The sequence below is a fragment of the Alosa pseudoharengus genome, unplaced genomic scaffold (assembly GCF_046254945.1).
Source record: "Alosa pseudoharengus isolate Yale_2024_CS ecotype anadromous, Long Island Sound unplaced genomic scaffold, YU_APseudo_1.1 YU_APseudo_1.1_scf_6, whole genome shotgun sequence".
Taxonomy (NCBI): Eukaryota; Metazoa; Chordata; class Actinopteri; order Clupeiformes; family Clupeidae; genus Alosa; species Alosa pseudoharengus.
In genome coordinates, this window is record NW_027468848.1 from 1,002,501 (window position 1) to 1,015,541 (window position 13,041).

Below are 13,041 nucleotides of genomic sequence, written 5' to 3' on the forward strand. Positions count from 1 at the left end.
GTCTCCTTCATCCCTCCATCCTCCTCTCGTTCCGTCCTCGTTCCCTCACAACATTAATTAGGAGGAGGGGCTAGGACTGGAGTGCGCGTGTGTGTGTCTGTGTCTGTGTCTGTGTGTGTGTGTGTGTGTGTGTGTGTGTGTGTGTGTGTGTGTGTGTGTACTGTGTGTACTGTGTGTGTGTGTGTGTGTGTGTGTACTGTGTGTGTGCGTGTGTGTGTGTGTGTGTGTGTGTGTGTACTGTGTGTACTGTGTGTGTGTGTGTGTGTGTGTGTACTGTGTGTGTGCGTGTGTGTGCGTGTGTGTGTGTGTGTGTGTGTGTACTGTGTGTACTGTGTGTACTGTGTGTGTGTCTGTGTGTGTGTGTGTGTGTACTGTGTGTACTGTCTGTACTGTGTGTGTGTGTGTGTGTGTGTGTGTGTACTGTGTGTGTGTGTGTGTACTGTGTGTACTGTGTGTGTGTGTGTGTGTGTGTGTGTGTGTGTGTGTGTGTGTGTGTGTGTACTGTGTACTGTGTGTGTGTGTGTGTGTGTGTGTGTGTGTGTGTGTGTGTGTGTACTGTGTGTGTGTGTGTGTGTACTGTGTGTGTGTGTGTGTGTGTGTGTACTGTGTGTGTGTGTGTGTGTGTGTGTACTGTGTGTGTGTACTGTGTGTGTGTGTCTGTGTGTGTGTGTACTGTGTGTGTGTGTGTACTGTGTGTACTGTGTGTGTGTGTGTGTGTGTGTACTGTGTGTGTGTATGTGTGTGTGTACTGTGTGTGTGTGTATGTGTGAGGGGTCAGGACTGGAGGAAGGAAAGATGGACAAAAAGACAAATGATCTGCACCCTCTGACGACATGCCATGGGAACGATAGCTTACATAATAATAACCCGCTTTTCACCCGTGTCAGTGTGTGAACGAGTGTGTTTCCCATCTCTATGCAGGATTCTTTGAGTGCTGTCTCCTCATTAGAACGTCTCTCTGAGTGCTGTGTCTCCTCATTAGAACGTCTCTTTGAGTGCTGTGTCTCCTCATTAGAACATCTCTTTGAGTGCTGTGTCTCCTCATTAGAACGTCTCTCTGAGTGCTGTGTCTCCTCATTAGAACGTCTCTTTGAGTGCTGTGTGTCCTCATTAGAACGTCTCTTTGAGTGCTGTGTCTCCTCATTAGAACGTCTCTTATATATATACTGCACTGCAGAAGGGTGGTGTAGTTGAACAGTGATCACTCAGAAGGGTGGTGTAGTTGAACAGTGATCACTCAGAAGGGTGGTGTAGTTGATCTCACTCAGAAGGGTGGTGTAGTTGAACAGTGATCACTCAGAAGGGTGGTGTAGTTGAACAGTGATCACTCAGAAGGGTGGTGTAGTTGATACAGAAGGGTGGTGTAGTTGAACAGTGATCACTCAGAAGGGTGGTGTAGTTGAACAGTGATCACTCAGAGGGGTGGTGTAGTTGATCTCACTCAGAAGGGTGGTGTAGTTGATCAGTGATCACACAGAAGGGTGGTGGTGCCATCTAGTGGAGGAGAACAGTCACAACGGGTAGTGAATGATGTCAGCGGCATCCTTCACATTCCATACAGATTGCCATGACAGCGGAGTGACATCACTTGTGATCACAGGGGTTGCATTCCAAATGCATGAGTGTTTATGTGTTTGTGTTTATGACTGTGTTACATGCATGAGTGTGTATGTGTTTGTTTTTATGACTGTGTTACATGCATGAGTGTGTATGTGTTTGTTTTTATGACTGTGTTACATGCATGAGTGTTTATTAGGGGTGTAAAGATTAACCGATACGTATCGGTATCCGTTTTTAACGTGTAAGATACGGATACATCGATACGTGAAGCCCCGTATCGGAATAAAACTGGAATGAACCGGTCGTTATATCGATTTACTTGTTACGAATCGGTTTTCACAACCTTTTCTGCTCACTCACGGCTCCCACACACAGCTGCGTGCTTCGCGTTGCTGGAGACGCATCCCATTCACTTTACATGGGCTCACGTGATCCGTTGCCCAACTGAATTGTGGGTCCGTCGCGTCGGGTTTCTCCCGCCGCTCGCGTTGAGGAGTTCAGCTGTTGCTGCACCAACATACGGCACCGGCCAATCAAGCCAATCTACGGACAGCACCAACCAATCACATTACGGTTTTACTTCAAGTCATTTGCATAGCTACCGTCGGGAACACCCACTGGCATGCATTGACGGAACGCAGCTGTGTGTGGGAGCCGTCAGACTCTCATTTACGTTCCAACCCACGTCCGGTTTTGAAACTATACGTGGCACGGAATTGTGGGTAATGCAGTTCGTTTTTGGCTACATTCATTGCCCAAAGTTGTCAAATGACCTCATTACCCATACATCTACTGCAACTTAAGCACGTGACAACTCGCACTCGGTCGTTTGTTTTACAGTTTTTACTCTTTTGTTTTTCAAAATCCAGCGCGAAATGAAACACTAAACAGCAACGATAGTCTGTAGAGCAGTGGTTCTTAACTGGTCTGGCTTTGGGACCCACAGTTTCCCATGTTCATTTAGTCGCGACCCATATATTTGTTTAGTGTTCAAACTAGGGCTGTCAAAATAACTGATTAATTTCGATTAATTCATTTGAGAAAAAATAACTGATTAAAAAAATTAGTGCAGATTAATCGATTCCGTATGACCTTTGACCCCGAGCCGTTCTAGTCAGTAAAAATTAGACTGTAAAATGAAGGAGAGAGAAGAAAACGTGCTGCCTGGATCATTGATTGGAACATTTACTCTTTAAAAAACGGCCTGATGGTGTTCTTAAAAAATAAAGTGTTGAAAATAAAGTCCTCTGCAATGTCTGCAGCAAGGAATTTGCATATCACCGGAGTTCATCAACTCTATAGTCGCACATCAATGCAAAGAAATAAGTGTTGACATTGAGGGGAGTGTTTTATTTTCATTGTGTCCCCTAGGTTATATCTGTGGCCTGAAATGCCTTGTATGTGAAAAAAAAGCGTCTTCCCGAAGCACTTTTGAACTTATTTCCTCAGCATATTAGGTCATATCATAGATTATTATGGCAATTATTTGAACAGTGAAAATAATAATAAAAGAGTTTTTGAACTTTAATGTCACTAATGCTGATTATTCAATGATTCATTTGAATTTAAATATGTAAAATACTTTCACAGCAAAAAATATATATGCGATTAATTTAGATTAATTAATCACAGAGTATGTAATTAATTAGATTAATTTTTTTAATCGATTGACAGCCCTAGTTCAAACCAACAGATACGGTAAACTACAGGGTAAGACATGCACAGTAGGCCTATCTGCAGGTCTACTTGTTTGGAGCATGCTAATGTTTGGCATTACATTTGTGAAGTCTTCAACTCCTGATGTAACCTTTTAAAGTACTCGACAGGTTTGTCTTTTTTTTTTTTTTAATCCACAAGCTCCACGACCCAGCCAGAACGGTTCCGCGACCCACTTTTGGGTCCCGACCCACCAGTTAAGAAACACTGCTGTAGAGTAAAGCCTTACGTTTAATGAAGGGATTTCCTTAAAGTTAAATAATAATTTGGCCCTTGCTAAAACGATGCACAAATTATTAGCCAATTATTTTGTTCATATTCACTCAGACTTGTGGCATTATAGGTTTCTGCATTAGGTCTACCGTTGGAACAAAATAAACCCAGAGAGTTCATTGATCTGTAGGCCTATTTTATTCTTGTAGGCTATATGAGAAAAGGCCAAGAGTGCCTTAAGCACTGTTTTATTTTATTTTGGTATTGTCTTACCTCAACAAGGCTACAGCTCCATGAAAACAATCAGATATAACTCTATAAAATCTATAAAGTCTATAAAAAAATGTTGTATTTGGCTGCTGTGTTTGACTGAAATGTAGACTATTCTTTTTTCATTTCAATACAGTATATGAAACAAACCTCAGTTTAGATAATCATATTCACACATGTTTTTGCCTAATTGACAACCATGACCATGATAACTGATAATAGGCCTATAAAATGAATGTGCAGTGCACCTTGAGCAAATGATAAAAAAATCTTTCAGAATGCTTTCCATTCTTGAACTGCATCGAATTGCATCGAATCGCATCGCATCGAATCGTACTGAATCGTTTTTTATGAACATGTATCTTTTCTTGTATCGAATCGTGCCCATGTATCTAGATGCGAATCGTATCGTCTTTTACATGAGAGATTCATACCCCTAGTGTTTATGTATGTGAGGGAGTTCATGGCATGACAACAACTATTTAAAAAAACTTTCTATGAAGCTGGCATCTATAATGCTTTATGAAGACATTCATAATGAATCCATTTTAAGATGAGTCTGGAACATAACAAAATGTGGAGAAAGTGAAGCACTATGAACACTTTCCGTATGCACTGTAGGAAGTGTTTTTAAACTCTCTTGTCCATTACAGTTGTGTGCATTACATAAAGCATATGCGTTAAATCTACTAGTGCAGGGCCCGTTCAAATATGCCATTCCTGTAGAAAACCCCTAGCCCAATTACATGCCCACAGGGATGCCTGCTTTAACAATAGGATGATCGGGAATAACATCACTCCAGATAAGCATTCAATAATGAATACTGAATACTATAATATATTATTACACGGCTCTTCATAATACTGAAGAATGCTCCATTCACTTGAATGGGCCTTCCCAACGTTCATCGGTCTGCTAATTCTCAATAACAGACCGTTGCTTAAGTATAACAGACCACTGTCAAGGAAAATGGGTTTTGTGCTTCTATTTCACGTGTTTCATATCACTACGCAAGGACTGGAACTTCATTCAAAAGTGAAAGCGGACGGTTGATTAGCTGTGTTCTAAAGAATGTTTGATTCAAGTTCAGTGTGTGTTGTTGCGACCTATTTGTTTTTCACCAAAAGCCACGATGAAACGGTAACAAATAGGCTATAGCCTAGGCTATGTAGGCTAAAGAGTCATATCGTGGGGAGTTTATTGTTTCGTTTTGGCAAGTAGCCGTGTAATAAGCGGGATAATGTATAGAACGCCGGTCATTATGGGAAAATAAGTCCCTTCAGGGCGAAACAAGAGCCCTCCACTGGTGCGTAGTGGAATGATGCAGCATCGTATGGAATTTGCAACGATGTGACTCAACAATCTCTGTTAGCCTAAAAATCATGCTCTCTCTGCCACTCGTTGGGTGTAGCTGATCAAAATGACCTCAGCCTAAAGCTTTGATGTAAGGCTATATGTTTAGCCTATTGAATAACTTAATGATATAGAAGACAAACCATTTTGTAGAAAGATGCATCATCATATGAGATTTGCAACGATGGGACTCAAAAACAGTATTTTCTTGTGTGTGCGCTTGTGCGCGCTTGTGTGTGTGTGTGTGTGTGTGTGTCCAGGAGGCCATCCAGCTGGACGGGGAGATCCTGTATGCGCTGCTAAAGCGAGTGTGTCCAGTGGCGTACCGGCACCTGGACAAGCACAAGATCGAGCCGATCCTCTACATGACCGAGTGGTTCATGTGCGCCTTTTCCCGCACGCTGCCCTGGGCCTCAGTGTTGCGCGTCTGGGACATGTTCCTGTGTGATGGTGAGACGCACACCACACACACACACCACACACACGCACCACACACACACACACACACACGCACCACACACACACACACACACACGCATACACACACACACACACGCATACACACACACACGCACGCACGCACGCACGCTCGCCCCGCCTCGCCCCGCCCGCTCTCTCTCCTAACGAGCCCGCTGCTCCTCCTCCTCTGCATGAGCATTTAACAAAATATTCACGATTGTTGTTGCCACATAGAAGCACTGCATAGAATTTTTTGCATAGAATTTTTTTTTAAATTGCTATTACATCCGCTTAGCATCGTGACCATGCTGCGCAAATTTGTTCAAAACTGCTGCATTAAAGTTAAAGTAAACTCTGCTAATGTCTTATCACAACATAACTTAGTACATTGAGGAGACTAAACTAAGTTACGCAATCAAGCAGTATCTCAAAGTTAACGTTAGAATACTGTTTGGATGTCATGTTTAGCATGCTTACTTACAGCTGCTTGTATTTCGTCACTCATGCAGGGCTCATTTTATTGACTCTGAATGCAAAATCCCGATGTAAATGGAAAAGCGCTTTCCAAGACTCAAAAGTGCTTGTCCCAAGGAGACGTACGAACCGTTATTTGAACTAACTATGTTATGAATTGCATCCACACATCAGCAGCCTTTTAACTGTGTTAATGTTAATTGACCGATCCCAAGGCCCTCCTCCCATTGTCAGTCCCATAGTTACTGTTGCTAGGTCGGACAAGTTTGCAGGAAAGTGTGCGAGAACCGGCGAGAACGCGTGTTCAACATGGGGACGCAGCACCCCCATTTAGCCGAGTGCAACAGTGTATGCTGAATTTCTGGGCGTCAAGTAATATTGATATATTCAAAAAACAGAGGTCAGAAAGGCCTTCAGTATGCAGATGGACACATTCACAATGTCCGCTGTTATCAACGAGGTGGAACACCACAAATTGAGGACAAACCAATCCGGTGTCGTGGATCTTAATAGGATGCATGTTAACTGGGGATAAACAATTAGCACGTTATCACAAGCAGGTAGTTTACCTTATTTGCTGCAGATATGACTCTGATTCAATAAACAGGTCTGTGCGAACATATGGTGTTGACGTGTCCATAACAAAATCTAACCATATTTCGAGGATTAATAGAAGACGGGACTAAGTGCTGCAGATCCAAGTTCCCACGCAACTTGGGAGAGTGACTAGCCTGTTAAGCAGCTCATGTTGGGGAGGTGGAGAGATAGCTTCTCTTCGGTAGGCCGAGAGTCTACTTATTATTTTGAATGGCTGCTTTAGAAGGAGTTCAAATAAACATGATACAAGTGTATTGAAAAGAACCCACTCCGAGTTCAAACCCATATCACGCATGACATCTATGTCCTACCTATAGGCTATCTGCAGTTTGCAGACGTGGTTTGTCTTGCACTAGACTTCATCATTATGCTATAATTAATTTAAACGTGGGCAATGTAGTAGGCTAGGTCTAATATTGGCGATTTCGAGCATAGCCTATAGCAAGGCATAGTTTTGAATCTGCACATGATTCGATCTTTAGAAGACATTGGCTATCTCTCGTTCAGCCATCAGTAATGCATCGCAGTAGGCTATTATTGCGTTTGTTGAAAAAATTATCATTAGCTTATTTCTGTCAACAGTCTTCTATCCCAAGTTAAACATGGCAAGGTAGCAAATCTGAAAGTATATTCTTGATGTGTGTAAGGCGATACGTGATTGAAAGTTGTAGCCTTTTGCGCGTCTTCCAATCGTATGAATGTGCGAGTTCAGTTCCTGCAAGGTAGGTATATTTTTTTGCGTAGGCTTATGTTGTCGTTTCATCAGTGGAAACCAGATTTAGTTATGTTTTTGTGTGTAGTTATGAACACAAATAAAGGGAACATTTTCGTACACACTCAGATTTCTTTACTGAAAAGTGTAGCAGCCTATCCAAAGTTATGCAAAGTTAGGCCTATGTGTGTTAACGTTTCACACGTCACAGTCAGGATATCGGATGTCACTTCTACAAGTATCTCAGGCTTATCTTTGAACCTTTTTGAGCTCTTTAGTTATTTAGTTACTTAGGCTACTTGCAAAAGAAGCATTATAGCATTCGCATAACCGGCGTATTGTCATACAGAATGGACACTAGAAAATTCAAAGTTGACCGAGGTCCTCCGAAGTCCTCATTGTGACATAGTAAAAGGGGGCGGGGCTTGGGATCGGTCAATTGCAAGGATTCCCTCACAAACTCTTAAAGTGAAAGTGACAGGCACTCAATTAGACCTATACACTACTGAACTTTATTGAATGTTACCTCTGACTAAGAATGCATTACTTTGCACTTGTATAGTCTTTTATTTTGGAATCTTAAGAGCAACAAACATATATTGCAATGTTAAAGAATTCATGTTTTTTCATTCAGATATGTAAATCAACATGTATAAGTTGCTATTAGTCAATTAATGGGGAGATAATCGATAATCGAATCAAAATCGAATCGGACTGTTAAAAAATTAATCGTTAGATTAATTGATGCATCGAAAAAATAATCGCTAGATTAATCGTTTAAAAAATAATCGTTTATCCCAGCCCTACATATTACCCTACCCTATATTATACTACCCATATTACTTTAGCACCGGGGTGGTATTGAAAGAAACGCATTTTGAAAAAAGAAGTATGTTTGTGAACCTTTTTGTTTAGTTGTCAGCTTAATAACACTTAAAAAGACTTAGGCTACCGTCGGCCTGTCGTTATCACGACAACATAAAATATCTCTCTCCCTCTACCTCTGCCTTTCTTTCTCTCTCTTGCCCACCATCTCCTCCCCCTCCCTCCATCTCCCCCTCTCTCTCTCTCTCTCTCTCCCGCTCTCTCTCTCTACCCCATCTCTCTCTCTCTCCCCCCCCTCCCTTCCTCCATCTCTCCCCCCCTCCATCTCTCCCTCTCTCTCTCTCCCCCCTCCCTCCCTCCATCTCTTCCTCTCTCTCCCCTCCCTCCCTCTCTCCCTCTCTCTCCCCCCCTCCCTCCCTCCATCTCTCCCCTCCCTCTCTCTCTCTCTCTCCCCCCTCCCTCCCTCCATCTCTTCCTCTCTCTCCCCTCCCTCCCTCTCTCCCTCTCTCTCTCTCCCCCCCTCCCTCCCTCCATCTCTCCCTCTTTCTCTCTCTCCCTCCTTCCCCCCCCTCGTCCCTCCCTCCATCTCTCTCTCTCTCTATCTCAGGAGTGAAGATCATCTTCCGTGTTGGGCTGGTGCTGCTGCGCAGTATGCTGGGGACCAAGGACAAGCTGAAGGCCTCTCAGGGCCAATACGAGACCATGGAGCTGCTGAGAGCTATCGAGCCTCGCTACATGCAGGAGGGATACCTGGTGCACCAGGTACACACACACACACTCTCACACACACACACACACACACACACACACACACACACACAGTAGGAGTCCATGGAGCTGCTCCTGTTTTCCGCCACTTTCCCGCCTGCTTGTTTTTCATCTCACACCCCCCCCCCCAGGAGTGTGCGGTGTCGGTGCGGGACGGTCCGTGTATCATTCGTTCATTTGATATTCAATTGAGAATCCAAAATTAGAAAACGAAAAAAAGACTTGTTATTACATTATTTGTTTATGAATGTGATACAAACCAACAAAGAACACTTTGTTTTTCAGACTTTTGATTTCATGGTCAGATCAAAAGTAGAACATTTAAAGGCCTCAGGGCCGAAACTGATTTTGATATTTATTTTTCCCGACCCGGAAATTATTTATTGACTTCCATTGCTAGCTGCTGCTTCTGTTTTGCAGTGTTAAATCAGACTAGGCCTACCAGTCCGATTATAACTTTACCACACACAATTTAACCCAAAGGCCTATATTTAAATGACCACTCGGACAGAGCAACAGAATCTCTTTTTTCCCCTCAGTCGGCAGTCTAAACAAATAGGTTTTTCTACTTGTAGGCCTATGCTCGATTCAGTAGCATAGCCAGAAATGTTCAAATGGGTTGGCACAGAAAAAAACGGGTGGGCAAAGCCAATTTGATTGAACATAAGATAAGCCTATATGAGATACACCATACAAATATTAATCGGCATGTTATATTTATGACAGTGGAATTTATTGAACGCATTTGATCACAACTGACAAATTAGGCAGAAACATTTTCAACTGGAGCAAAACAATGCATGAATGTAGGCCTAGCTTGAGTTGCGCGTCTTTTTTAGATGGTGAACGTAAACGAAGGAAAGCCCTCTAATTGGACGGGCAAGACTGACAAGCAGACGGGCCTAGGCCCGCCCGAGGCTATGCCTATGGCTCGATCTGAATGATTTGCTCTGTTTGTGAATGAAGTTGTAGCCCACTTTCCTTTGATCAATGTGCTGGTTGAACGATGTGTGTCCTGCCATAGCTACTTCTTGTCTCTGGTGTAATCTCACCAGAAGTTGGGCTACTGCAGCTGGCTGCCTTCCAACGACGTTGTCGACAAATGATGATCTGAGCTGATAGATCTAACATCTACTTCCATAACATGGGCTGATACTACATAAGCCAGTCATTACTTCTATAGGCCTAATCATGGGGCAACGCTTTGGACGAACGCGATGTTCATAAACGAAACAGGCATGAGAAGGGAGATGATTTTTTGACGATTCAACAACGAAACCGAGTTTGCCATTGTTGTGCAAGTCGCCCAATTTCTCTCTAGTTGTTAGACAATATTTTCTGTCGCTAGCCCAGGCATGGCCAAAATTAGTCGCTAAATCTGGCAACAAAGTCACTAAGTTGCCAACACTGAACACTGACAGGTCTAGACCAAGGAAGTGACTTCGGAGAGACTTCCAGGTCACAGAGATCGGAACGAATAAATATCAAAATCAGTTTCGGCCCTGAGGCCGTTTTTTAAACGTTATACTTTTGATCTGACCATGAAATCAAAAGCCTGGAAAACAACGCGTTAGTTGTTTGTTTGTATTACATTCATAAACAAATAATGAAATAACAAGTAATTTATTTTATTTTTTTCATTTTTGATTCTCAATTGAATATTAAATGAACGAATGATACACGGACCCGGGATGTTGTTTTTCATCTCATATTTCTCTCTCACAGGTGTTGGAGTGTCCGGTGTCGGTGCGGGATGTTGTTTTTCATCTCATATTTCTCCCTCTCTCTCTCAGGTGTTGGAGTGTCCGGTGTCGAGACGTTGCTTTTCATGTCATATTTCTCTCTCTCTCTCTCTCTCTCTCTCTCTCTCTCTCTCTCTCTCTCAGTTGTTGGAGTGTCCGGTGTCGAGACGTTGCTTTTCATGTCATATTTCTCTCTCTCAGGTGTTGGAGTGTCCGGTGTCTGTGCGGGACGTGGAGCGGGAGAATCACGTGCAGCTGAAGCGCTGGCGTAAGAAGCACGGCGAGCTGAGCTACAAGTCGGCTCCCAGGATGCACGGCGCTCTGGCCGTCATGGCCGCCGAGCCGCACAGCCGGCAGGACCTCTACCAGAACCCCACCATCGTGGTGCAGTCCCCGCTGGACCCCTCGGCCGGCACGCCCACGCTCAGCCGCGCCGCCAAGAAGAGGGCCACTCTCCGCAAGAGCCCCAAGCCCATCCCCGACGTCCCCAACCCCTACGCACTGCCCTCCGACCCCCGGCTGACCCCTGCGCCGCCCCCTCCCCACGCCAGGACGCAGCCCGAGGGAGCGGCCGATGCCCCACCTGCCCCACCTGCCCCACCTGCTGACCAGGCACCGCCGCTCTTGCCCCCCTCCGCTGCCCCCACGCGCTGCCCCTCTCCACCCCACCCGCCCATGTTCTATCAGCCGCCTCCGCAGCAGCCAATCAGCAGTCAGCCCTCGCCCTCACTGCAGCCAATGAGCAGCCAGCATTCGCCCCCCCAGCAGCTGCAGGCCAACGGGCAGCCCTCGGTGCAGCAGCAGCAGCCAATAGGCAGTCCACCTTCGCCACCACAACAGCCAATCACAACGCAGCCTCAGCGCCAGCACCCGCCCATGTTCTACCAGCCGCCGCCGCAGCCAATCCCAGAGAGCCCTGCAACACAGCCGCAGCCGCCTCCTCCAGCCCCCAGCCAGACCCCACCTCCACCACAGGACCTGCAGCCAATCACAGAGTGCCTTCCACAGCAAGAGCCAATCAGTGAGCCTGACGCAGCCTCTGTGCTGCAGGTGACCCCTGACCCCGACGCCCCCATTAGTGACTCACCTGCCGACCCCTCGGACCTCCCTGCGCTGGACCACCAGGCCCCGCCCACACCCAGCACAGACCACACCCCCTGTGACAATGCCCCGCCCCCACTCAACACAGACCCCACCCCCTGTGATAATGCCCCGCCCCCACTCAGCACATACCCCACCCCCTGTGATCATGCCCCGCCCCCACTCAGCACAGACCCCACCCCCTGTGATCATGCCCCGCCCCCACTCAGCACAGACCCCACCCCCTGTGATCATGCCCCGCCCCCACTCAGCACAGACAACACCCCATGTGATCATACCCCGCCCCCACCCAGCACAGGCCACACACCCTCTGACCAGGCCCCGCCCTCCTCATTCCACGCCTCCACTGAGAGTGTGGAGTCAGAGGATACCTACCTGTAGCCCCTACAAAGCACACACACAAACACCTGTAGCCCCTACAGAGCACACACACACACACACTCACACATACTACACTACACTACACACACACACACTCACACATACTACACTACACTACACACACACACACACAATGCACTTACAGGTTTGGCTTTGTTTGGACCTCTGGACCACAGCTTAGTCCTCTCTCCTCCTCTTCCTCTCTCTCCTCCTCTTCTCTCTCCTCCTCTTCCTCTCTCCTCCTCCTCTGCCTCTTTCCTTCTTCTCCTCCTCTTCCTCCTCCTCTTCTCTTCCTCCTCCTCTTCTCTCCTCCTCTCTCCTCCTCTTCTCTTCCTCCTCCTCTTCTCTCCTCCTCTCTCCTCCTCTTCTCTTCCTCCTCCTCTTCTCTCCTCGTCTCTCCTCCTCTTCTCTTCCTCCTCCTCTTCTCTCATCCTCTCTCCTCTTCTCTTCCTCCTCCTCTTCTCTCCTCCTCTCCTGGTGTTGACCTTGGGCCAGTCCACCACTGACCTCTGAATGTGCAGAACTACTACAGTGCTGTAGCCCAAATATAGCAGCAGGTTCCCACCATAGTGGAGCCCATTAAGGCCAGAGGAACTAGGGCCCTTATAAAGACCTATGGGGAACTATAAAGACCTATGGGGAACTAGAGCCCTTATAAAGACCTATGGGGAACTAGAGCCCTTATAAAGACTCACTGTGGAAACTCTGTTACATACTCTGCTCAGCTCAGTTACAGTTTCCTTGGTAACAAAGGTCTCCCTTGGTTTTTGAAACTCATTTACTTCCTGTTTTGAATTCTGTTACATATAATAATAAGGAGAATGCCACATGTACAGATCATCTGTGTGTGTGTGTGTGTTGGGAATATA

General features: G+C 45.7%; 1 protein-coding gene across 1 annotated transcript in view; it reads left to right on the forward strand.

Annotated features, from left to right (window-relative positions):
* LOC143106408 (TBC1 domain family member 10A-like) overlaps positions 1 to 12,172 on the forward strand; it is a 65,671-nt gene extending 53,499 nt beyond the window's left edge. Inside the window, exons 7-9 of the mRNA XM_076270682.1 lie at positions 5,374 to 5,563; positions 8,788 to 8,942; positions 10,892 to 12,172. Coding sequence (XP_076126797.1) covers positions 5,374 to 5,563; positions 8,788 to 8,942; positions 10,892 to 12,172 — 1,626 coding nt within the window. The remainder of the gene's footprint in view (positions 1 to 5,373; positions 5,564 to 8,787; positions 8,943 to 10,891) is intronic.
* Positions 12,173 to 13,041: the final 869 nt, after the last annotated feature.